The sequence below is a fragment of the Polypterus senegalus genome, chromosome 2 (assembly GCF_016835505.1).
Source record: "Polypterus senegalus isolate Bchr_013 chromosome 2, ASM1683550v1, whole genome shotgun sequence".
NCBI classification, from domain to species: Eukaryota; Metazoa; Chordata; class Cladistia; order Polypteriformes; family Polypteridae; genus Polypterus; species Polypterus senegalus.
The window spans coordinates 293,221,965-293,249,817 of NC_053155.1; the positions used below are offsets into that span (position 1 = coordinate 293,221,965).

A 27,853-nucleotide genomic window follows, 5' to 3' on the forward strand; every position below is an offset into this window, starting at 1 on the left:
TACTGCATATTGTCCACACAGTCATATCATGAAACACAGAGATGTATAGACATGGTGTTCTAAGACATCTAAAATGTGTAATTCCCTTAAAAGCTGGAAGTTAAAATTTTGTCATTGTCACAGTACTTTTCTTATAGACTGTATATGCAAACTACAATTAACAAAGAAATGCCTGTCATGGTAAATATGAAAAACACACTGCTCAAAAAATTATGGGAACACTTAAATCATACATCAGATCTCGATTTGTAATCCGTTGAGAACAAAATGAAGTAACAATGGTCAATGGAAACCAAAATCACCAATCCATTAAGGGCTGAATTCAACAACACACTGAAAGTCAAAGTCAAAAATTGAAATCACAGGCTGATCCCACTTGCATGAATTTCATCATGGCAACTCATATTGTGACTTATTAGTCTGTATGGTCACCATGTGCCTGTATGCACTCCTGACAATGTCTGGACACGCTCCTGATGATACAGCTGATTGTGTCCTGGGAGGTAACCTCCCAGACCTAGATTAGGGCATCAGTGAGCACCAGGACAGTCTTAGATGCACTGATTAATTAACATTCCAGAGCTTCTCAGTTGGATTCATGTCTGGGGAATTTGTGGGCCAATCAATGGCACTCTGGCCACATGAGGTTGGCATTGTCCTACACCAGGAGGAAACCAGGGAACACTGTACCAGTGTAAGGTCAAGTTACCATTGCCTAGCATGTGGAGGTCTATGCGACCCTCCAAGGATCTACCTCCTCAGACCATCACTGACCCACCGCCAAACCAGTCATGCTGGATGATGTTGTAGGCTGCATAACATTCACCACGGCATCTCTGTCACATGTGCTTAGTGTGAACCTATTCTCATCTGTGAAGAGAACAGGGAGCCAGTTGCAGAGCTGCCAATTGTGGTATTCTGTGGTGAATGTCTTTTGAGCTGCATGCTGATGGGCTGTGAGCACAGGTCTAACTAGAGGACATCCTACCCTCATGGAGTCCATTTCTAACAGTTTGGTCAGAAACATGTAACCAGTAGCCAGGTGGAGGTCATTTTGTAGGACTCTGGTAGTCACTCCTTCAGTTCCTCCTCACACAAAGGAGCAGATACTGGTCCGGCTATTAGGTTGATTCCCTTCTACGGCCTTGTCCAGCTCTACTTGTGTAACGGCCCATTACCTGGTATCTCCTCAGTGATTCTGAGACTGTGCTGGGAGACACAGCAAACCTTTTTGCAGCAGCACATATGAATATACCATTTTGGAGGAGCTGGACTACCTGTGCAACCTGAGTACCACCACATGCTGCCGGTAGTGACAAGGACACTAACAAAATGCAAAATAAGAGTATAATCAGTCAGGAGGGATAAGGAGAGAGCAATTGTCTGTGGCCACCACCTGCAAAACCATTGCCCCTTTATGGGAATGTCTTGCTGTTGCCTCTCCAGTGCACCTGCTGTAACTTTCAGTTGCAGCAAAGCAGGTGAAGTTGGTTTACAATTGCTTATGCTTCCTAACTGGACAGATTGATATTCCTGAAGCTTAACTGACTTGATGTTAATATGTGATGATTAAGTGTTTCCTTAATTTTTGAGCAGTGCACATTAGTCTTAAAACCACTTTGTATTGTTTATGTAGAGATTTTTTCATTCTTTCCTGGTGGAAGTATTGTATTGCAGAGAAGGCCACTATGAAGCCAAATATATTTCTACCCTCATCCTGGCAGGCAGAAGCGACATTTCAATGATTCTTCCTCATGTTAGCAGAAAAATCTGGTTATCTTTGTTTTTATAGGAACTAAGACAAAAAGATAATGTTCATTATATACCCATTTGTAAGGATGATAAAGTACAGGTTAATGAGCAGATTAGCATGGTGGTCCAGGTCTATAGAAAAAAAAAAATGACATTACAAATGGCACCACACTTCATATTGTCATTTAGCACATCAAGGTTGTGATTACTGTTGCTGATGCTAAAGTTAAGAAAATATAAGGAGTTAAATTGTTTAATTCAGTGTTTCCAAACCTCAGGCCTAGGGGGCACACTGTGGCCGTAATCAGTGACAACACCTGATAGCACTGATCTCATTTAATTAGCTGGTATTATTTTTCTTTTATTCTACCTTCAGAAAAGCACAGCAGCATGATTTTTACATTTATAAGACATTTATAAATATTTCTGCTTTTGCTTTAGATTTAAATGCTTAACTCTCTTTTGTTGATTTCATTATATTTTGCCCTTTGTGCAGTTTTTCCCCTTCTTTGTATCTTATTAATGACAATTAAAAACGAGCAAAGCAGACACCCAGGCCAACAACACTGAATAATCAAAGACTGCAATTACTTTAGCATCAGACCCACTAATTAGTAGATAATGGATTAATTAAACAATTAGAATACTTAGAAAAAGAGTGAAAATCAAGATGAAAATATTGTTAAAAAGAAAAAAATACATTATCCCACATAACTGCTTGGTACATTCTAATATATATATATATATATATATATATATATATATATATATATATATATATATATATATATATATATATATATATTTTTTTTACTAAACTTAGTTTTCTAATTTCTGTATTGTTCCCAAAACACAGAACTTGGGAAATAACACATCACTTAATTAGCCCAGGAGTCCAATTAAAAACAGAAGCTGGTTGGAACAAAAACCTGCAGCCACAGTGGGGCCACAGGAGCGAGGTTGGGTAGCACTGATCTAATTCATGTTAATATCAAAAAAGGCAACAAGATGTGCCTATCTGATTTACTGTATGTGCAAACATGGATGCAGTATTTTTATCCTTATCCCACGGCTTTGAATCTGATTAACAAAAAATATATATATTTTCATGATTTATTATAGATGAGAATTTAGACACCATGCTTTCTTCAATATGAAATGTAGTTTCACCATTCCTTTGATTGTAATAGCACATTCCAGGATTGCAGTCTTTTCCCTATCAACAAATGTAGCAACAGATGTTGCTAATTCTGTGACCCATAGAGGACATAAACCGCTTTGTTTTTTTTTTTTTGGTTTCTGTCCCTTTTGTCTTATCTACCCTGCATTAATGCTCAATCGTTAAATCTCATTTTACATTTCCTTGCAACCATTAAACCAGTTACTGATTCATGAAGAAATACTGTGCAATGTGATTTCAACTTTCTTGCAACAAAGAATGGCACAAAAGAAAAATCCTCAACTATGTAATATGGTCGTCAAGCAGACCTTCTTTATGTTCCATGAAATAATAAATAACAGATGACACAGGTTACATCAAAGGATTTTGTTATTGCTTATGATGACCCTTTATTAATAATGCTTTTAGCCTGGCTCGAACAATCTTGATGCATGTTTCAAAAGTCTATTAATAAGGAGAAGTATAAAATGCAGTGTCAGAATACAGCAGCTTAAGAGATAAAAGAAAGTATGCCACTTAATTACAAACAAGCTTGGTCTTATATATCAAAGGCATCCTAGACTATCGGGGCTTTTTTAATTTAACCATTCTTTTAAATTACTGCTAGAGTGGTAAAATATATAATGAATGACATTAACATAAAAAAAATCTTAAAACAAAACAAAAAAGCAGTGCTTGTAACTGCATTAAAATGCATTTTAATGCTTGCTTCCCTATAAATTATTGTATTTATGTGTTCCACTTACATAGTACCATGATGCTTGCTTTTTCTGTAATATCACTAATGAAATTATTGGTACAAATCCCTGCAGGTTCAGCTGAAATCTGTTTTCCAAGAACCTTGCGTGTGCCTCTGTAATAAAAGGAAATGAGAGTGGATTCTTTTTTTCTTGTCGCCTGTAATCGACTAGACACATCTCACTGACTGATTCATAAACCTCCTTAATAAAGCAGTGTGTTCAATACTAACATGATTTAAGTCTGACCTCAGTGATGTCATTGAAGGACAGCAGCAGTAAGTGTCCCTGATAATGTTACCTTAATGCTGCCTTCATCAATCATAATTTACCAGTTTAAGAAAGCCTTTCACAGATGAGCATCTGTAGTATTGCTCAGACTTTTGGTCCCAGCAGGCCTACGCTGGTACTTGGAGCCATAAATAGAACACATTCATTCAGTTACTCAGGCATGTTTAATGTATATGCAGGCTGGATATCCAGGATGAATACATTTTGTGCCTGCTGTTATTCTGACTTGTACTGTAACTTAAGATTCTCTTAAATGTAAAGATTTTCTCCCACAACCAATATCTGCAGTGCCTTTTTAAAAGACTGCAGATGTGTGTTACTTTCCTGGGTATCAGATTTAAGATTGTAGCATCCACTTTATACAGTATCCAGTCATGCACAGTGATGTGAGTTTATGCTTGAAAAATAAAACCACAGACTGTGGCAAAGGCTATATTTTATTTAAAGTAAAACAATTAGATTAAAACCGTTCATAATTATCATTAGAGAACATTGCTGGAAAAAAAAACACAAATATTGTCTCTTGTGTCTTTTTACTGTTTTATATATTCAAAATCTAGACGGGAGTTACCGCATTTGTAACAGAGTGATTAGTTCTGCTGCCTGACCGTTCCAAAGGCCTAGCTTTAAATCCCAGCATCCTGGGCACTTCTGTGTGGAGTTTACATGTTCACCCTATGTCCGTGGGGTGTTTTTCCTCCAGATCCTCTGCCTCCCATATATAAAGATACACATGTTAGGTTAACTGGTGACTCAAAATTTAACCCCATAACAGTGTTTGGGTTTGCTTTGTAATGGACCGATGCCTGAACCAGGTCGTGTTCCTGCCTTCTGCTGCAGTTCCCATAAACAGAGTCAACAGGCAAGAAAATGAATGTATTAGTGCAAGGACAAAGGTAACGTGGTCTATTGCATACTGGGGTAATATACATTTCAAATTGATCTGTTTAATGAAAAGAAAGGTACACAAGGTAAATAATAATGTGTATACGTTCCCATTTAACTCCCCTCTTCCCATCTATGTATGGAAAGTGCTTAGTTTAGTGCAGTTCCACTTAAAGTCAAAATAAGTCTCCATATATATTTGGTCTAGTTTTTCTAACCATGGTCTGGCTAAGTGGCTCTATTTGTAAGAAGATTCACATATCATTACTGGCTCACACAGAGATCCTAACCAAGTCACTCAAACCCATCAGAAAAATATTTGGCACTAGCCGACGCCCACCATAGCATACGGCGGTGTAAGAATAGGAACAGAAAACGGTGAGAAAGGAATTCAGAAATGAAGAAAGAAATACTTTTTGAAAGACGCAGTTGTGAATAGGTGTTTTGCTGGAGATGACAGATAATGAGTCGAAAGATCTAACCCTAGAAAAAGCCACGTACAACTGACTGTGGCTGAAGATGTTGGGGTTGTGTTTGAAGTAAATGACAATGGTAGCATGGAGAATCTTGGAAAGAGCTTGAATTTCAGCTTCACCACCATAAACTCTAGATGTTGCCATGTATTGATAGTACGCATGACTTGTTGTGATAACTTGACTTGCGTTGGAAAGAACAACAGGAAGAACGTCACCAAATCTGTCCCAATGTGATGCAACGAAATCTACTGCCCTATGTCGTAGTGAGAGTGCATTGCCTTTGTCAACTGATTGTGTCAAGAAATAACCCACTGATAGGAACAGGCAGTTGCTGGATCCCGGAATAGAGATGACTTTGTACAAAAACCCGTTGACAGAAGTTACTGTCGTTCATTTTATAACAAAGGCTTAGGAAACAACCATTGCAGTATAACGAAAATAGCAATGAGCGAAACCAATAGCAAGGAGCGAAACGAATGCCAATGGTCGAGAAAGTACCTTCCTGTAGCAGGCTACGGAAAAGACTCCCAGGCACGCACATGGCCGAAGTGAAAGGTCATGTGGTCAGGCTAGATATAGGGCGGGACGTGACACCAATAGGGTCATGAGAGAGGAGTGGGGAACGCGGTAGTTCGAAGGAGGAATAGAAATCGAGAAAAGTGGTGTGGGGGTGTATGGGATGCCACAGGTAGCATGGGGAAGGGTTTGGAAGAGGAGGAGTAGGAATCGAGAAACGCTGTGTGGTGGGGACCGGTTTTGAAGAGGAAGCAGGACGAACCAGAAGAGAAATATATATAAGAGATATCCAGACAGGCCATAAATAACTATTACTTAATTCCATCTGCTCAATGCACATATTCTAATTTGCGGTTGCAGACTGAAGGACAGAAGCCACCCCAGAATTGTGTTCTGGCCTAGTTATAATTAAATTTGAATTCTTCCCAGAGTAATAGCATTCTGAAGTCAACTAGTGCAAAATGTAATGTTACATTGGCTCTACAACTACAACTACATTGGATAGTAGTTTACCTAACCTATATTCACAACAATGACTGAATCCAGTCCATATCATTTATAAAACACACAAAGTCCAGCAGTGAGAGTTTCCCTTGCATAGATGTTTTCACAATTTTCCAGACATTCACTTTGACTAACATCACCAATGGGAACTTTTCTAACATTTTTGAATGTGGGATTGTATTTATTTTACTTCATTTGTGTTACAAATCTGCCCATGTGTGAATGAAGGTGTGTGAATGAATGGACTCTTATCCCAGAAGTCATATGTGGTAGATAATTGTTGATTCCATAGTGACCACATATGAATGTAGCTGTGTGCAGGTATGAACCCTTTGAAGGAGTGCCATCTTGTCAGTTGTTGAATTGTGAAGGCTTTGAGAATCATAAGCTAGCAGCTGATGCCTACTGACAGTCTGAGATATACCTTCTTGTTACTATTTACAATAGCTTACTAACAGTTGCGTTGTAGCTTTATTTCAGTTTTTTATCTTGTGTACCTGACAGTCAGTTTACACCTGAACAAACCTGTTTTCTAATCATAAACACAGTTTCAATTACTAGCCTGTTACTGGCTGCATAATGCACATAAGCCTTAGCCCCTTCTTTACTCCAGGGGTTGTTTCGTAGCATGCCTGTTGCTGTTTGCGTGCGGCACATGAAGCTCAATCCCAGAATATGTCCAGATCTGAGCACTACTCAGCACCCTTCACACCCATAGTTAAGATATACAATATATTGGACTTGAATTTTTAGTTTGATCATCTTGTAAAAGCTTAAAATACTCAAGTTATTTTATTTGATAACACTTCAGTTAGCACTACGCAAAGATGAATAACCACTTTACTGATGCTTTATAAGCATAATTAAGACCCAAAGAAGCCATTGTTAAGGTCTTGTTACTTAAGAATAAATGCAAAATAGACATGTTTTTGCAGTACCTAAACTGATGTGCTACCTTATATTTGTAAATGCCAGGAGTATACTATGCTAACAAATCTTCCAAAAGATCATTGGTTCTTTTAAATGGTGGTATAGTTGATCAAGTAAAAGGCTAAGAATGTAAAAACAAGAGTGCACTGGGTGTAATGCCATATTTTGCATGCTGTACTTATATTCCTGCAGATTATTTAGTAGTGGGTTAAGAATGTACAGTATGTGCTGTAATACTGTATACTGCACACTTAACAGTAAATTGCTGCCTTGTTTTTGGTTTATATAGTAAATCACCAAAAGTTCTAATAACAGCTGTAATCATCAATCATATTTTATAATTTAGCACTGTTCATTATATAGTGATTAGCGAGGTTGCCTCAAATCTCCTTTCACCTTGGAGAGTTGATGTCAGAGGGAGTTTATATATCCCACCATTGTCTGTTTCATCTTATTCTTCACTGGCATTGCAAAGATGTGCAAGTTAGATTCTTTTCCAGATTTAAATTGGCCCGAACTGACATTCGATCCGAGATTTGTTGCTGTCCAGTCTCCAGTTCCACATAATCCTGAAATTGGCCTTAGTGGGATCAGTAAATAGACTGATGGCTGGTCAGTAACACTTATCATGTTACTACAATTAGAATATGGATATGTAATGGTGCTTTGCAAGATTTTCGTATAAAATAACTCTTTTAGATCCCAAAATGTTTTTGTTGGTGTCAAAGCTATTGACTTTATTCTAAACAATGTGCCAGTTTTATTTAATATTTGGTTATTTAGTGGTGTAAATATTGTATGTTTTATACTTGTGTCCAAAAAAGGTCTACACAGTGGTTATGCTGTTAATGCTAACAGGTTCTGCTCTCAAGACCAACTACATACAGTTCCAAACCACAAGTATTCTTCTGCATGCACACACATTTTCCAAGTCTGACACAACAAATCTTTACAGAGTTTTCTCTCTGACATTGCTGCTGGTGCATATTGAAGTGGCTTCTCTGGGGTATTGTTTCTCTTTGTAGGACATAAACAAGACAATGGAGTGAAGCTGTGTACTCATGTTTATTAACAGATCAAAGAATGAATGCTTAAATTATCCCAATATCCAGCTATGATGCCCACACCACACCCTCCAATACCATTATTCTGTACTACCAGTTTAGCTGCCTGCTTATAGATATGACATCTCTGTTACTCTCCCTCTCTCTCTGTGTTTCTCTGTCGCTCTTGCACATGTATTCATTAAAGAAACCAGCATCAGATTTTCTTAAATATCAGTAAATCTATGCAAATTTTGTGAAATGGTATACTGTACATGTGGAGATCATGTTGTCTGTGAAGGTGTCTTGTTTATGTTTAACTATTGCATTATTCATGTCACTCAACAGACCAATGGATTAGCATTAATTTACACATTAAAATGTATGTAAATATTAATATATACATTTGCATTAGAATTAGGAATCAGGAGAAATTAATTTTATTTTGTCAATCCAAAGGCAAAGAAAATTATGAAAATGGATGCTAATATAAAAAAAGATTGATGGTAATGAAACCTTTTGTAACACCATTCATCTATCCATCTCCCCGCCAATTTGCTGGACCCTGTTAATCCAATTCTAGATTTGCAGAGAGTGAGAGCCTTTCTTTGGCAGCATTGTACAGTCAGCGGTTGATCCTGGTCGGGGTGCCATTTCAACATTGGGCTTTTGTAAAACAATCATTTGAAGTAAAAGTATAAGGACATATTTATATAAATATAGTTCCATCATGACAGATAGTTTGTTTACCTCCATTTTCAATTAGATTTTTGTGAGTTTTTAAAATCTATTTAATGTTAATTATTTTTTTAGGTAACAACCATTCTGAGTTTGTAGGTTGTGATATCAAAGTCTTCCTGGTGACATGAGGGCAGATCCCAGAGTAGATTAATTTGGACCATCACATTTGGCTTTTAATCTCAAGTATACATTTCTGTAACATGTTTAGAGAGTAAACATCACAAAAGCAGAAAAGGTATCAAAACCGACCACCCACCGCAGCCTTGTCCAGCCACAGACTTCATCAAATCCAGTATTGATATATGCTTTACTTTTATTTAATGTTGCTTTACTGCAGGCAATTTCAATTAAATTACATTTGCTCTGTCAATCCTTTTCTTTGAATATTCTTGAAATTAGTATACTGTACTACGAAATTGTTATTCACTGTAATACATTGTTGAAACTGGCAATTTTTTTGTTCAGAAAATTGAAAACTGCACATATGTATAACATCTAGGTAAACATCTACTGGATTGCCCCTTGCGATTTTAGGATATAGGTCATGCTTTAAAACAGGGATGTCATACATGGATCTAGGAGGGAGCTATAATGGCTGAAGGCTTTCATTCCAGTGATTTCCTTAATTAATATCCAATTACTGCTGCTTACTGTGTGGACTTCTTGTGCCTCCTCCTGGTGGTCAAATATTAAAACTTGATATTGAAAGTCTATAGGCAAACCCCTCTCAAATACACCCATCCATTGCAAACATTTTTCTTGTACGGTGTGCTAGTTTTTCAGTTTGAAGTAACTGTGGTTTGTGAAACACAGCAAGGCAGAGCTTGATGATCAAATATTTCATCAGTTAACACATATCACCTCATATCTGCAGAAGTAAGCCATCATTTGTTAAAAAATTAAATACATTTCTGGCCAGAAGTGATTTCTGCAAGTTCTGAATGTGACTCTGCTTTTAGACTCTAATGTAAATATAGAGTTGTGATCTATAGCAATTTAAATAAGGTTTAAATGATTTTTAAATTACAGTATATACCTGTATATAATACTCTATTTAAAAATGTATGCAGTTAAGTGACAGTTTTGATTTTTTTAACTTCTGTTCATGATCTACTTACTGTTTATCCGTTCAGCTTGACGAATTAATGAATTTTGTGTATCAATAGCTTAAAAAATGCCACTTTAATTAATACATTTTCAAGTGTGTTCTGTAATGCATAAAAATCTCAGATTACTACATACAAATAGATTATTCATAAATAATGATCACTGAGTAATGGAACTGAAACTTTCTGCTCAAAAAAATAGTTTTGCTCGCAACAACCCAGTCCTTACAATGAACATTGGTTACAGTAGTAGAAAACCACTGTGGGTCCCGCTGTGCGTCCTGCTCTGGTCAGCTAATACCAGAAACACAAGCCTGTAGCGGGCACCTAATCACTAAAACTGAACAGCTGAAAGTAAGAAAACGTTCTTCTGTTCTGATGAATCTCGGCTTCTGCTATGTCAAACATGGTCAGAATTTTAGCATGAATCCATGAATTCATCATACCAATTAAATATCATTTGAATACCAGAGACGCTAAGAGTTTCTGTAGATAATGTGCATCTTCTTACAACCATTCTGTCATTTTATATACAACAAACCCCTAAAATGAAATGAGTGAAAAGACTGCAACAGATTTGCATAACTGTAATTTGCTTTACTTAATAAAGCGAGATACAATTTTAACCTAATTCACATAAATCAATTATTGCAGACAAATACTGAATTTGGATTATATTCTCAGAAAACACAAAATACAGAAAAACACAGAAATAAACAAGCCTGAACACCAAAACTATATTGAAAATCAAAACAGTGTGAATTGATAATAACTGCTGAGGCTGGCAGCTTGTGTTTCTCTGATAAAAAGTAAAATAGCAGTCTATCCTATTGGTAAACTCCAAAGTTGGTTATATTGCACAGACGCACCAATTCCAGAATGAAAGCAACACTGAATAGCTAAAGCAGCAAGAAATGCACTCCACTGTTCCCTTCAATTATGGCAGAACTGTTTCTTTGTCAACAAATAAATGTTTTGTTTTTCCATTTGGACTCTTATTTTTCATTTTTAGCTGTTCAGGTTGAAAGGAGAAAGAATTTAACTACACCAGTCACCCTCATGGATGTATATAGTATAACAAACTATAATACCCCCTCCACATCCAGCAGTTCCTTTCTTAAATACATAGACTCAATCTTTTCTGTACATCTGTTTGTACTTTTGAATGTTTAACAGTAAAAAACAAATAATAAAGTAGGACAGATTGAACATGAAATAAACATTATGTATGGCACTACTACATATATTTCCAGCAGAATAATGCACTATATCTAATATATAAAGCAGAGTCTATGTATGTGTGTATGTATGTTTGTTTGTCCGTCATACAAATCTGCACCGGGCGTCCGATCGGCACCAAACTGGGGATGGGGCTCCTTTGTGACCAGGAGAAGGTCATGGGGTATGTTTGCTTGGGAAAAAATGTTTGTGGTGAAGCGCAGGGCACCTTTTCACCGACACAACTTTCAGCACACATCCCCATACTTATCATCGACAAGGTGGCCGCACATTGCAACAGACGTTCACATCAGTGCCATCTAGAGGCAGCTTTGGTCTCTGTGTGTTGCTCTTTACCCATGTTTCTTTAAATTGCCAAGACATGCCGGAAGTGTCCAAGTATGAGAAGGCCGACTGCTTTGATCGGGTGAAGGGCAATTGCCATATGAATGTAAAACATGAACAACCCAGTGCGCATGACCAGCTGACACACCCGCGTTTCCGAGAGTCACACTCCCACACACACTGATAGTGCTGTATTTCATTCACCAACGTCCGTTATATGCAAGTACATTTGAACAGAGACTCGCCTTAAAAAGATAGTATCCTTCCCACACCATTTCCCCCAGACACACCACTGGTTGTATGTCGCTTCTTTCTGTAGTTACTATCCCCAACATCCGTTAGATGCCAGCACGGTTCAACACAGACGCTCCTTACAAAGAGACCACCCCTCCCGGCCATTTTTCCCGGTATGGTTTCAGTGCTACTCTTTCTCACTGGCTTTCCGTATTTGTTGTGCTATTGATTTCAAATGTCTACAATTTCCAGTTTGTTTGTCTTTTGCTATGTCAATTAATAAGGCTCAAGGGCTATCACTGCAAGTTGCAAGCATCAATTTGGAAAATCCATGCTTTTCACATGGACAACTCTACGTAGCATTTTCTAGAGTGGAAAATCCTCAGAATTTGTTCATTTTCGCACCACAAGAGAAAACAAAAAATATAGTGTATCCAAATGCTCTGGAATGATCACTTATATTACCTATTATAATAAAATATGAATCAGAAAACTGTTTCTTCTATTTCTATGTTCTGTTTCTTTTATTTCGGAAATTCCCCGGTTATACATTCCCAGGCAATGGTGGGTACTCGTGCTAGTGCACTATATAATTGATGCACTATATCACAAAGTTTGCATCAAGCTGGTTCCACAAAATGATAATAATTGCATTTCACTCAATCTCAACATTTGGGGTGCATATTCACCTTTCGAAGGACAGGTAAAGTGATCAGAAGACCAGTTCATGTCATTTTAATTAGTTTAATCAGTTTTGTGAGTTTGTGTATTTTATGTTTGTAATGCTTTGCTATTGGCTTTGTTGATGGAGTTCTTTGATGATTCAAGTATAGAATCACTTTTTAAGTATGAATAACCTCAATTCCTGTTCTTAGTTAAATATTAGGTGATGCTTTCTGATAAAAAAAACAACAGTAGTCCATTACAGGTCACAATTAAGACACAACCAATTTATATTTTTGATAAGTATCTTGAATTAGTAAGATAGTAAGGCTCATGTTCAGCTTAGATGCTACTCAAGAAAGTTTGGCAATTAATGATTAAAATTTGCAAAGCTATCTATAAAATTTTAGAAACTAAAAGGAGAATAAATTTTATGTATAGACAAAATCCTCGGCATGGCCAGCTCATTGCTCCTTTTGACTTTACCTTCCTGTACACCAGTTATTAAAACTTCAGTATTTGCAAAAATGTGTACTAAATCACAATAACTGTAAAGTAAGGGTGGATGAATCCATCATAGAATGGTGCTGTGCAACAATAAATGTTTGAGCTAACCCAGTCCAGCAAGAATATCAATGAAATATAGATATTAACTAAATGACTTGAAGAAAACTTTTACAAACCCTGGGACCTCATGAAAACTCTACACAGATCTGACTGAACTAGGAAGGCACTTAACTGTGCTGTACTCAGATATAATGACAGTAAATTGAACTTACTTGAACTCATAAGCCTGCTACTACATTTGAGTCAGCATCATTAACTATTGCACAGCCATGCTGTCCATAAGCTGAGTTATACAGTACTGATAAAATAGCATTATTTGTATTATTGGATGACACACATCCTTTGTTTTAGCTGATTATGAAGAACAGTCCTTCTGACTTTGGCTGCAGAGTACAATAATGACTGCTTCTGGAATTATACAAACAAGCCCTTACTGATGCCTATAATATGTATTAATGAGTATGTATGAATACATCTAAGTGTGCTTTAGTTAATCTAGTTCTTACCTATACAATTGGGAAAACAATAATTAATGACGTGCTCCTGCTGTATGTCTGTACCTTGTCATTGCCTGTACTTGTACCTACAGTAATTAAGTACTGAATCTTCAACATTTTGCTGTTGTTGAACACTCAAGTTATTACTGTATATGTTACTATAGGTTTATTTCTTCGCATAAAATAAAATATTTAACAAACAAATGATTTATATAGTGACAGTTACCATTTAGCATATTATATAAACCTTATTAAGCACACTTATTCTTATGAGTCCAGTATGCTATGCAATAATTACAAATATTATTTGAAAAGTGAAATGCAACAAACACAAAGTAAAATGTTGAACCAAAAATTTTTTTTTTTTTATTTAAAAATGTATGTGTATAGAGTGGTTTTAAGTCTTTCAATTAAAGCCTAATTTTATACTCGGTCATTATGAAATTAATTGTGTTAAAGGTCAATTGTGATGTTTGTGTAATACAGTTATGTGTCTGTATTCAGATAAAGTGATTCATAGTTTATTTCTTGGTCGCCGTGGGTCCATAATGTACATGAAACACTATAAACCATAACATCACTGGAGTGGTTTTTGCCCTTTTTGTATTTGTATCTGTCATATATAATTTTATTTAAGAAGTTTTGGATTATGTCAAGGCTTTTTTTTTTTTGTTTCTTTACAGCATGTACTGTACTAGGTTATGCTTCATAATAACACAATTGTTATGCCCTTTAAAGAATAATTCACCTTCTGGCTATTCTGGAAATATAACCTTAATGCTGGGTAGCCTGCAGATTTGGATGGTCTTATCTGCTTTTTATGCTCATCTGTGTTTGACACGACCTTAAGAAAACAGAAGGATAGACTGTTGAAATATATCATATAATGTACAAAATTAAATAATGTTTCTCTGAAATAAAGAAATGTATAAGTAAAAGTAACTATCTTCACCTTATCTGACAATGTAACACCAGTATTCACATTACCCTTTATTTACTCTCTACAATTAAATTTCTGCAATGAGAGAGAAGTACTGTAAATTACCAGCTTCTTCTTTAATTTTAATATGGAAGATTTTGAGTGGCACAATTTAAGTGTGTGTTTCACAATTTTTGTAATGAATAAGGTGAAACAGAGTCACAAATATAAAAAATAAGCATAAGTAAATGAGCTATATTTCTGGTGATTCCTTTTTGTTATTTTGAAAACGTAGCCCTTAACCTCTTGGTATTTTACAAGAATTTGTGTTGTGAAATGTAAGACACATTTCAGTGTAGAGAAGCTCTTGTTTGTTGCCTTATACACAATAATCACATTTTTCAACCTGAAAGAATCCTAACCCACGCAGTTTAACCCAGTGGATAAGCGACATTCCATATATTATCATCAAATTAGAAACATTTAAATTTTCTCTTATAGGATAAGTCTAAAATTTTTTTTTAAACATGAAAAGAATTCATTAATATTATTTTACAATAAGTATGCTGGGCCTGTGATAGATAGATAGATAGATAGATAGATAGATAGATAGATAGATAGATAGATAGATAGATAGATAGATAGATAGATAGATAGATAGATAGATAGATAGATAGATACTTTATTAATCCTAAGGGTAAATTCACATAATCCAGCAGCAGTATACTGATACAAAAAAAAAATTCAATTAAATAGTAATAAAAATGAAAAATGAAAATAAAAAATAAAAAAACAGACAATAACTTTGAGTAATGTTAGCATTTACTCCCCCGGATGGAATTGAAGAGTCGCATAGTGTGTGGGGAGGAATGATCTCCTCAGTCTGTCACTGAAGCTACTCCTCTGTCTGGAGATGACACTGTTCAGTGGATGCAGTGGATTCTCCATGATTGACAGGAGTTTGCTTAATGCCCGTCGCTCTGCCACAGATGTTAAACTATCCAACTTTATTCCTACAATAGAGCCTGCCTTCTTAACAAGTTTGTCCAGGCGTGAGGCGTCTTTCATCTTTACGCTGCCTCCCCAGCACACCACTGCGTAGAAGAGGGCACTCACCACAACCGTCTGGTAGAACATCTGCAGCATCTTATTGCAGATGTTGAAGGATGCCAACCTTCTCAGAAAGTATAGATGTCTCACCTGTGATAATCTTCAGCCCATCCCAACATTAACTCTCTAATGTTATTAATGGTTTTATCATTACTTGAAAAAGATTTTCCCCCTTTTTACCTGTGTTTCTCTCCCTTTTCTCTTTCTTTCTGCTTTGCTTTTTTATGGTTTTTTTTTCCATTGTGTTTCTGTCATTTCTTTGTTTTTAATTTAAAGAAATGATTTTATCTGGCATGTTATTTTTATATGTTTGATTAATAGAATGCAGCTGTAATGTTCTTAATAGAAAAAAAAATGTTCAATTTCGTGTACTATTGCCGTTGTCAATACAGTACATGAATTTTGTGCTGCACTAATGCTGGACACATAAGAACAACGGCCCTGTATAAGTTCCTGGAAAACACTTAGCACTTCACTTTGGTCAGTCTTCCATAAACTACAATACAATTCTCTCCCTTAATCATGTTCTTTAAATGCTTTGTAAAACTGAAAATTAATACTTCTTCAAAGTAAAACTCAAGTTATTTATTTCTTATTAAAATGAATTTGACCTCCATATAATCCTTAAGTAAAACAAACTATCCGGTAATGTGATAAAATAACACACCCCTCTGGTACAGATCTGACAGCACTGTAAAATTCAATTTACTGAACGTCTGCATGACAACAGTGTGCATATGCAATGCAAATCAGGAAAGATTGGGTATCCATGCTCACCTCTTTGAATGTTATCTCATCTTATTTTCTCACCCTGCTTTTTCTGTGCAGGGTCAGAATGCCTTCTCTTCAAGACATTTACAAAATTTACATATCATCTCTTTAGAAACATACATGTAACAGAAGTAATGTCATTCAAGTTAAGTCAATAGTTGTAATGTAATTTGATGAATTTAAACTTAAAACACATTACAGAGCTTAATGTGACTTGATTACAGTAATGCAATACTTTGTACCCCCCCACACACACACACACACACTTTGGTGAAGATATGCAAGTGTGTCCTGTAATTGACTGGCAGGTTCAGCTCCTGCTTTTAACCCAGGCTGTGGGCCCTGTGACCCAATATTGGTATTATCAGGTTAATAAAGTAAATAGTCACTGTGATTATAAAGGCAGGACATTAATACTGTGTAAAACTAAGCCCTGTAATATACATTCATGATAGTATAGTAGTTAGTGTTGCCATTACTCAGCATCCATTATTCTTTGTATGTATGATATTTTTCTCCAGTTTCTTCCCATATAACAATAATTTGTATATTAACTTGACAGGTTTTAAGAAGTGTGTGTATGCCTATGATGGTTTGGCTAGCTGTTGTTGAGATGTTTTTTTATACTTTCAAAGTAAAAATGGATGGATGAGATTAAAATTCACCAGCTTTTGAATGCATTAGGAAACAATGATCAGAACATCATAAGAACAATAGAAAAAACTGTCTTATGAAGCATTTTTGGAATTGTGCATGACCTACAATGACATATATGCTTTTGTAAAAAACCCTTTTAAAATATAGTATGTATTGAGTTATTATGGTTTGGCTATTAAATATGAATTACTGCAATTGTTAACACATGTATTGTATTTATATCAGCAATTTAATATTTATGTCTTTTTTTGACAGGCCCTGGAAAGTGAGTTTGTTTCCTGTCAGCTACATCAATGGATTGACCTTATTTTTGGATACAAGCAACGAGGCCCAGAGGCTGTGCGTGCCCTGAATGTCTTTCACTATTTGACCTATGAGGGTTCAGTAAATTTGGACAGTGTCACAGATCCTGTTCTCAGAGAGGTAAGCATTGCCATCAGATAATGTTACTTTTAAGCCAGTACAACAAAAAAAGTTGTAATTCTATAATTATTAATAACACTGGTCTACAAAAAAAATGTTTTTTGTTTGCTATTGGGAACTTCAGACCAGCTCTCTATTAAGTATTTTACACTGATTTCATATATGAAATTGCAATTAAGCTAGCACATCAGATTTTTGAGATACACATCATTGACGTTTTGACACTTTTGAATATCAATATAATGTATCAACATGATATCTAGAGTTTGGATTCTGTCCCACCAAAATTGTTTGAATGTGTTTGTTCTGAAAACAAACCAGAAGACCATACCAGAGACACTTTAAAGCATATTTATGTCAATTTACCTCAATATAAAAGCGAGATCAGTCTGCTCAAAATTGTCTGAGACAATTGCTTGTGCGCTTGTTCTGCACATCCATCTCTCTTTGCAAGAACCAACAGTAGTCACCCATCATGCTCGGAGTAAATTGTCCTTGATATCAGTTTTCCATCACCTTTGTAGCTTGATTAAATCTTTCCCCATGCTCATCTCTGACATCGCTTAGATTTGGTGGAAAAAAGTCGAGATGAGAATGTAAAAAATGCATCTTCAGTGACATTCTGGCTCCTGTAAGCTGATACTCTTTCAGCAGGTTCTCCACACGCTCAGCATAATTCTCTGCTCTGTGACTGTCAAGAAAATTCTGGACAACCCGCACAAATGCTTCAGTTTCCTTTTGAACACATCGTCAAGCATCAGTTCATGGATTTCAGGGCCAACAAAAACACCTTCCCTAATTTTGGCTTCACTTTTCTCAAGACCAGAGTTATTTCTTAAATGCTGAAAAGCATCACCTTTACTGTCCGGTCACCCTTAGTTGTCCAAGACCTGAAACATCATAACTAAAAAATGGGATGTGCTGGATGAAAACGGTTTTCAGATTTGGAATCAGCAAGTGAAATTTGTTAAAGGACAGGTGAAAGAATCCCAGTAGCAAAATGCTTGTTGACCTGTGTAATAAAGTAAATCATGTTTTAACATCTTGATTTTTAATTGTCTTTCACTTCTTATGCTACATCTATATATCAAACTGTCTGCTTTCAGCACTTATTTATCTAATGAAGTGTCATAAAAGCTAGGGGCCTAGATTGGTGATACTGAGTGTAAGGCAAGAGCCGGCCCTGGGTGGGATACTAGTCCACTGCAAGGCACAATCATGCATAAATTCACACTTACTCATGGCATAATCCATTGTGAACGCTATGCATGCCTTGGAAGAGAATGCATTTGCATGCTGCAGGTGCAGCAGCTGAAACTGAACCATGAGAGGTGGCATCACTATCCTCATGCATCAGAATCCATCCATCCATCCATTTTCCAACCCGCTGAATCCGAACACAGGGTCACGGGGGTCTGCTGGAGCCAATCCCAGATAACACAGGGCACAAGGCAGGAACCAATCCTGGGCAGGGTGCCAACCCACCGCAGGTACATCAGAATAGAAAACATTATACAATCTATAAGGGAACTGTTTTTTGAACTATCATACATTTTCAACCACTACTTTATAAAATACCATATTTCACAGAAATGTGGAGCTTTAATAACAACAATGTAAACGATATTAATTTTTATGTATACCATACTTGGAGTGTTTATTGTAACAAAATGGTGGAACAAACTAAAATGATAATAGCTTTGTTGTTTGCTTAATCACTACTATATTTAGGGACATGTAACAATATGGATCTACTGTATTAAGTAGCATTTTGTCAAATTCATAACTCAAATTTATTATACCATATTGCATTTATAAAGCTGTTTGAACATAGGATAGGTGCTATATAAATGAAGGTTATCATCATTATTATTATTATTTACTCTATCTAGCTGACACTTTTATCCAAAGTTTCTACCACTTGTACACTAGTATTGAGTACAAACATAGAGGTTAACCCAGCAGCTAATTTTGCAGGCTAACACTGTACCTGATAGAGCAGGATATTTTGGTGACAATGATAGTCTTAGTGAATAATTCATTTCACTAGAAATGACAAGTGTCATGTTTGAACTGAAGTTCATTGTGGTGCAGTAGCAATTGCTCCTGCCTCACAAATGCAGCGTCTTGGAGAATCCAGCCCTGCCCTAATCATTGTATGTATATTGTTTAAACATTTTACTGTCATGGGAGTTTTCTCTGGTTGTTCAAGGATGTGTATTTTATGTTAATTGTTGATTGAATGTGAGGTTCTGTGTGAGTGGTACTTGTGCAATGAACTGGAACTCCAAGTGCAAAACTGTGAGAACAGGTTTTGGCTACAATGACAGGATCTCACTCAACTGTCTAACACAAAAAGCAGGCTTAGTAAAGATCACCAGTTGTACAATCATTCAACATAAGCAAACACATATCTGTGTATTTGTTTATCTATGTAAATGTTTAACCTAAATTTTATATTTAAAGTTATTACCATAAAAATATTATAGCATAAAATTCTCAAACCTGCTGAATCAAATTAAGGGTCATATGATGCTTCCAATTCTGAGCACAATGCTAGTAGTCCGTCACCAGCCAAAACAAACAAACATCCACATTCCCACTCACACAGAGCCAATTTGCAATCACTAAATAGCCTAACATGCACATCCCTGAGGACGTACCGAGCAGACATATGTGGACTTCACTCTGACAGTGACCGGGTGTGGGGATTGAACCCAAGGCAGTGGATCCATGAAGCAGCAATGGTAACCTCTGTGTCGCCATGCTGAACTTATTATATACTGCATGCATACTGAGGACTTTAATAATTGCATGAGATGAGTAGAAGGTAAATGTGTTGTATTTTGACCATTTGATCAAGTTAAATTTGAACCATTAAAACTCATCTAATTTTGTCTGTCTGCAAAAAAAATGTTACATCACTTTTTTGTATTGGTATCAGTGTACAATACAAGGAAAATAAACTAAAGGAAACAATGACAGTCATTTCATGTATAACATTGCAATGTCTAGCTAGAACTGGACAATTTTTGATTCAATATTCAAGAACGATCGATATGCAAAAGCAAATATCACAATGTTTGGTACTTTTATTTAGTTTTCTACAGCTTATTCTGTATTAAATAAAATCTACAAAATCTCCACCGATCTTTGAAAGCATGGGTACATTGACTCTGCCATGTTGCCGGTTTTAAAGAGCATGATAAATAATATAGCGAGAATGAGAAGAGGAAGAGTTTAGAGCAGGTAAGGTTAGTTCTGCTGTTTGGAAATGGTTTAGTTTTACCTAGGAAGGCAGTTCAAGCAGTTCAACATCTAAAGATTAAACACATTACTGTATATGAAGCGGCCATCTAGGCACATAGAGCGCCTGCAACATGTCCTCACACCTCGCCAGCAAATCGGGTCCCTGCTACAGATGCATTGACTTGCCATATTGCAAAACACACATTTGTCCACTTAATTTGTGCCCTAAAATACTTGTACTTTGTAAGTGGTCAGATAACTACAGTTACTACTAATTTGCACCAAAAGTAATACGCCTGTGCCGTGAAAGCCCTTACATGTCCATTTCACACTGTCTGTGCTCTGTATTGAAATGCTTCAAGCTGCAGCCTTTATAGGTTTATTTTGTGTGAATTATTCAATGTTTGTTATGAGTTGTGGAGTAAACTGCATTATTGAGAATTTCATTACATGGTTTTAACTGTGTAAATGACAGTAAACTTTTTTTATCTTATTGGTCAAATTTGTTTTCAAATACAATATTGATTAGATTAGATATTATTTGTCCCCAGTGGGAAAAAATAAAATTTTACAGAAGCACTGAAAAAAATTTAACTGCATTATTGGTCAAATTTGTTTTCAATTTGAGTTTGTACTTTTTGTTTTGTAAATGAATTGAGCTTCCTAATTACAATAATTATGGATATTCAATGTATACCACATTCATTTTGCATTAACATTTATAAATACATTGTCCTAGTGATCTTTGAATTTTTTAAGCTTGCTGGAAGAAGTCAAATATACAACCATGTTACTTTGTGAGTGGAAGCTAGTAAAAAAATAAGAAATCACCAATTAATGAATTAAAAATCTGTGTGATCTTTATAATGCCAAATTTTTATAAGGAGACTTCTCTGTTTATTAGGAATACAAGTGAAAGTAAAGTTTTGCCAGGTATTTGAACCTGAAATCTGATCAAATGTCAAGCATCTCCTTATAGGTTCTTCCCCTGTGCCTGCCCTGTTAAGTATCTATCAAAACAGTAGTGAAAGAAGAATTCAAGAATTTGTTAAGAATACTGAATGCACAATTCAAGCTACCTGGCCACAAATACAATATTTAATAGATTAGACTACTTTGTAGATGTTACTTGTTCCCAATGGGGAAAAATTTTAATTTTATAGAAGCTCTGAAAAAAATTAATGTTGGTGAATGTTAAAATAAATATACACACTCATACAAGAAAATCATGTATGTATATACGCAAATGTATAAACTAGAATCATTACAAGTGATGTAAGTCATAAAACATTTATATAATGTACACATGTGCATGTATTATGATCTGTGACTAACAAAGTAATGAATCGAGAGACTGGAAGCAACAGATGCTACCAAAGCAGGCAAGGTGTTGAATGCAAAACATACAGTGGACACTCAAAAAGCAGTAGAGGAGATATAAGGGAAAATGGTAGAATAAAAATAAGATATTTGAGCTGTTTCTTTGAAAAACAGATATTCATGAAATTGTTAACATTTTGAAGAAAAATAAAAGTTTCCCTCACTAATATTTTTATAATATTATTAGGAGAAAATATACCAGGTTTTGGTTTCTGTATAGAAAGTGTGTATGTACTTAACTATATTGTGCTGATCTTCAATCATTAACGTATTTTAAGAACATATCAAAATATAGTGAATATTGCACATTTGGTTAAAATAGCAGCAATATCAATTTAAGTCCATATCACACAGCCATATTACATCTAGCCAATAAAGTGCATGACTCGCTGAGAAAAATGTATTGTTCATGTGTGGCATATTAAACACTCTGCTTCTATGTCCTGAACTCTGTAATTCTATTTGGGGGTCACGGGGAGCCAGCAACCTCTTCCAGTAGCTTCATGCTTAAGGCAAAAAAGAAGCAAGGAAAGAATTGAGGTCCATGAAAGAACAGACCTTTGCATGCATACACATTCACTATTGATTTGTTTAATTCAGGGTTATGGGTGGCTGAAGCCTGCCCAGCAGTGCAAAGTGGCAAAACCTTCAACCGGGTGGTAGTCTACTGCGGGGACCACTCAATATACCTGCAATCAGTAACAATCAGTAACAAACTCCAACGGATATCGGACTTTCTAAACTGCAGACCTAAGCATGTGCAGATTGGTAACATCACATCTTCCACACAGGCTCTCAACACAGATACTCCTCAGGTTTGTGTGCTGAGCCCCCATCTGTACATGTTGTTCACTTAAGACTGTGTGACCAGGCACATATCCATCCCCATCATTACATTTGCTGATGACACTACCATCATAGGCCTGATCACCAACAAGTTTACAGAAAAGAGGTCTACCTACAGATTTAGAAGATAGGTTCAGAATCTGTCACACAAGTCTTTCCCTATGACAAAATCAAATCTGTTTGATTTACTCAGGGTGAGTCATAGACCAGTATGACTGTCACCATGTACACATAACGATACACTTGTACTTGGAGAACCCAGAGAAATGCTTATAGACATGGGGTGTATAAGACTTAACAAACGTGTAAACATGGCTACTGGCCGGATAATTGAAATCGGGCATCTAAAAATCTGAAGCAGCAGAACACTTGGCAACACAATTTAGTTAAATACTCAACTCTGACCCACAAGCCTGATTTGCCTATTTCCTGTTTTCTTAGCTTTGACGTCGTGCTGAATTGATTGGGAAGATTTTCCTTACTAGGATTATAGAGTAGCTCACAGGATACAGTGTGCAATCTGGTATGTAATATGGTACAGAGTAAATGTAAGAAAGTCAGTCTGATTTAAATTGTAAACACATAAGCTGAGGCAGTTAAAAAAGTGTAGAGCCTATAAGTGAAAAAAAAAATCTGATGTTTTCACTTCATTGCTTTGAAGCAAGGATGACCACAAGCTACATTCTATCAGTTGTTTCCTTCACTATGTATCTACAAAGTCAGTGGCACCTGGTGGTTGAATTTATGTAGGCTTTGGTAATTTCTGTTGCATGATAAAAAGCCAGGATGAATGTGACAAATTACTAGAAAATTAGCATGTTCCTGCCTAATTAACAGGCTCAATAAAAAGTCACATATATTTTTTAACCAGTGCAGCCTAGAATAGCTTAATTGAAAAAAGATGAACCTGCAGCAGCTGGTATGCAGAGTGTTGCAGTGCTTCAACGTTTGCAATGGTGGAAAAGAGAGAGAGAATGAGTGTGAGACGGAGAGAGAATGCCTCATGCCCCATGATATCAACCATCTGCTGTATGCAAAATAGTAATTTATATTCTGTCAGAATATAAATTGTTTTTATTTATCAAGTCACAAATATGCAAATAACAGAAATATGGTGTATTATTAACAGTTACAAAACAAAGGACAGCAACTACTCATTTTGCAAGATCCTTTAATGTACATAGTATTGCTTTTTATAAAGTACTTCATTAGAATTATTTTATAGATTTTCTTTTCGACACACTAAAATTTTTATGGTCTATATGTAATGAATCAAAGTGCTTAAATGTAATCAGTAAGTACTTTTGTTGTAATAGAGTGCTTGCATTCATGTTTTTGACCAGAACTCCAATTTTCTCTTGCTGGTTAGCCTGACTGGTGACATTTAACTGGACCAGTTTAAGTATCAGAATAGACAAGCCCATCTACTGCTGGTCATTGTGCATTACTGCTGGGACTGGCTTTCAAAATAAAATCACTGAGTCAAGTACAGTTATTTACATGTTGTACAAAAAAGATGAATTCATTTTATTCACACATTTCAATGAAAGATACTGTCTTTATACTAAACACTGTTGCTGATTTAGTGAATGTTCTCAGTGATGGACTAGCTGATTTGTTCCTGCCTTGTGCCCAGAGCTCCTAGGATATATTAAGGCATCTGTGAACTTGTATTAAAGTAAGTAGGTTCAGAAAATAATGAATGAATTAATTATCATAAAGGCAATAGCAATATCTACCTGTGTTTAATTCTTGTTCTCTTCATTGATACAATATCCCTTTCCATCCATTCTACGAACCCACAATATAAGCTGTCTGTTAAGCATGTCTGATTTCAAAAGAAATTATTGCCTGAAAAGCTAAAATTTGTCATTTACAATGAAATAAGTAGAATGAAATGATCAGAGGGTTTGTTTTTTGTTTTTGTTTTTTTTTTTTGGCAAAAGTGATCTGGCTGCAGAAAATATTTTACCTGCATAAAAATACAATTTTCCATTTTTATTACTCTTTATGAGCTGTCATTTTGAAAACTAGACAGAGAAAGGAAAATGGCATCAGGACAGTGAAAACTGAGATAAAATTAGATTCATGGCATTACAGCTTGAGCAGACGGGATTTGGAGATCAAACCAAACGAGATACGGTATGTGAGGGTGAGGGAAAAAAGCAATGAATTTTGAATGGTTGTCACCTAGAATTTTGGATTTGCTTCAGAGATGGAGTTGCCCAACTGATAACCACTCCTCTTCGGTAAGCACCCATTCTTGAGTAATAACAAAAAATGTCTTTCCTCAGAAATGTGTGGAAATGTGACGATCAGCTCCAGGGTATTGATTCATTCCTGCTTGACAAGCGAAGCGATGGCTGTGGCGTTAACCACAGCAATTATGGTATTAAAATGTCAAGAAATTAGAGGTCAGAATAATAGATAATTTTCTTCCTCATGTCAAATTAAAAAAACGACACTTCTTGACAGCCACTGCAGCTCCAGTTGAGGACATTATGACAGCTTAACTTGGCTTGTACGTGTAAGTGCTGTGATTCACGATCATTTTTATCATGACAGCTTTTTATTTTGGATGAACATGACAGAGACCTCCTCATGCAAACTCTGCTGCTTTGAGGATGTAAACAGCCAAATTATACATTATCTTTTATTTGGCCTTATGCCTCTGTTGAATGGTGAACTTATTTCACTAACATGAAGCAATATGCCAATGTATGTAGAAAATAATTAGCTCTTTTTATACCCTGGAATCCTGAGCCGCTTGTATTTGTGGTATTGTTATCTGCAGCTTTATCTTTAGAATATAAAGTCCTAATCCATATCCATGACTTAGCAGAGACTGGTCTCTTGCCTAGTTATATGCACTGGAATGTTACACATGCTAACTGATTTTATCAAACACGTTACAAAAATATTTGCTTAAAGCCTGGCATATTTTAAAGAATTTTAAAGAAAGGCATATACTGTAGCTCTAATTAGATCAGACATTTAAGTAACAGAAATGTAAAAAAAAATGTTAGGGTAATATCCTTTCATTCATTTTGTGAATACTTATATATTCTTATTATGATTACTTATATTACAATATAAGAAATTTAACCAGTTTAAAAATAAAGCAACATTATGAATTAGCATTCAATAAAAATAAAAAAAAATATTCTGTTTTCAGGTTCTCGTATCCATTTCAGGATTTTAGGGTGCCAGTGCTTTCAGCAGCACTGCCTATAAAACGGGACACCAGTGCATTGCATGGAGCACCAACACTTTTTCATATTGTACCATTGTTGTGTCACCAACTAAGCTAATCTACATTTATTTGGGATCTTGGAGGAAATTTGGAGCACCAAGAGAAATACCCCTGTGAACATGGAGAGAAACTCCAGACATACAGTGAACTATGAGGGAGCGTCGCAAACCACTGCGCCAGCATATTATTTATTGGTATTACTTGACTTTTACAAGCTGTGACCGATATGGACATGGTGATGTAAGATTATACTACACTTATGATGATAAACATATGAACGTAAGAATGCATGCTGTAAACTGAACAAAAGACGCTTATTCCACTCAGCTTGTTTAACACTAGAATGTTACACAGTTTCTATGGAAAAAAAACTAGCTTGAATATGTAGTCCCATAATTACTGATGGTCAGACAACTGTACGAGCAATTTCATATAGTAGTACGTATTAATAGTACTAATAAAAGTGCACATTTTGTGTATTTTTCTACTATAACAGTGCCAAATAAGGTGATCATTTTTGGTTTGATTAGTCAGCGGTACCCAATGTTCCTTCACAGCCAAGATTATATCTGGGTGATCACTTTGACTGAATTGTACCGGTACAGTAGCTGTCTGAGTACATGTGATTTCATTATGAACTGTCACTAGACTAAGAGATACATTGAAAAGATGTATGTGTTTACCTTTAAGGCCTGCTGTCCAGATAAAATATAGACAGAAACCTCAATTGACTTGTTTTTTCTCTAGTGATAAATGTCTGGTCTTTACTCTAACTCCTTCTGTTTTCCTGGGAGCAAAATCACCACTTTATACTTGCTTATAGGCCTCTTATCAGCAGTAAGCAAGACCTCAAGTGTACTCAATTAATTATTAAATGTAAAAACAACTTGATTTTTTGCTCAGATACAATCATCTTTGTGACATTGTGTTTTAAAATTAGAATTCTGACATTCTGATGTATAAAAGTGTTTTGACAGTTTTGAATTGTGTGGATTTAACTGTTTCCCTGGGTCTAATGGAGGAAGACGTAAATCTGGCTAAGGCTGCTGTGATCCATTCCATATGGTATTTTATGGTGTTTGAAGTGGTTGTCAGTCTGCTAATTTATTGAGACAAAAACCCTACTGAAAAAAGACCTTTTATTTTTAATATGCCATATATAGAGTATATTTTATCTTCATTTTATATGCTTCCAAATTAAAAATATATTTAAAATTCTATAAATGCTTTTAGCTTGTTTCCTGTCAATAGACTTTCCTGCAGACAAAGAAACAACCATCAGATCATCACTTTTAACCTCTCTTTATTTATAAATGTTACTGTCAATGTGTGAAATTAGGCATTTTGTATAATGCCTAGGAAATCTATAGAATGTCAAAAATGAGACATCAAAGTATGAAACGATTAAAATTTCAAATATTTCCTAGGCATTCTATGCAATGCCAAAAGGCAAACCAGCAAGTCATTCTGTGTTATGCCTAGGTATTATATCCAATGCCTAGGGAAAGTATATAGCATATTAAAGTAACACGGACATTTCATGCTTTATCTAAAACGTCA

General features: G+C 35.7%; 1 protein-coding gene across 15 annotated transcripts in view; it reads left to right on the forward strand.

Moving 5' to 3' along the window:
• nbeaa (neurobeachin a) overlaps positions 1-27,853 on the forward strand; it is an 894,135-nt gene that overhangs the window by 795,604 nt on the left and 70,678 nt on the right. For all 15 annotated transcript variants that reach the window (XM_039745777.1, XM_039745778.1, XM_039745781.1 and 12 more), the window contains one exon: positions 17,398-17,565. In XM_039745777.1, the coding sequence (XP_039601711.1) occupies positions 17,398-17,565 (168 nt within the window). The remainder of the gene's footprint in view (positions 1-17,397; positions 17,566-27,853) is intronic.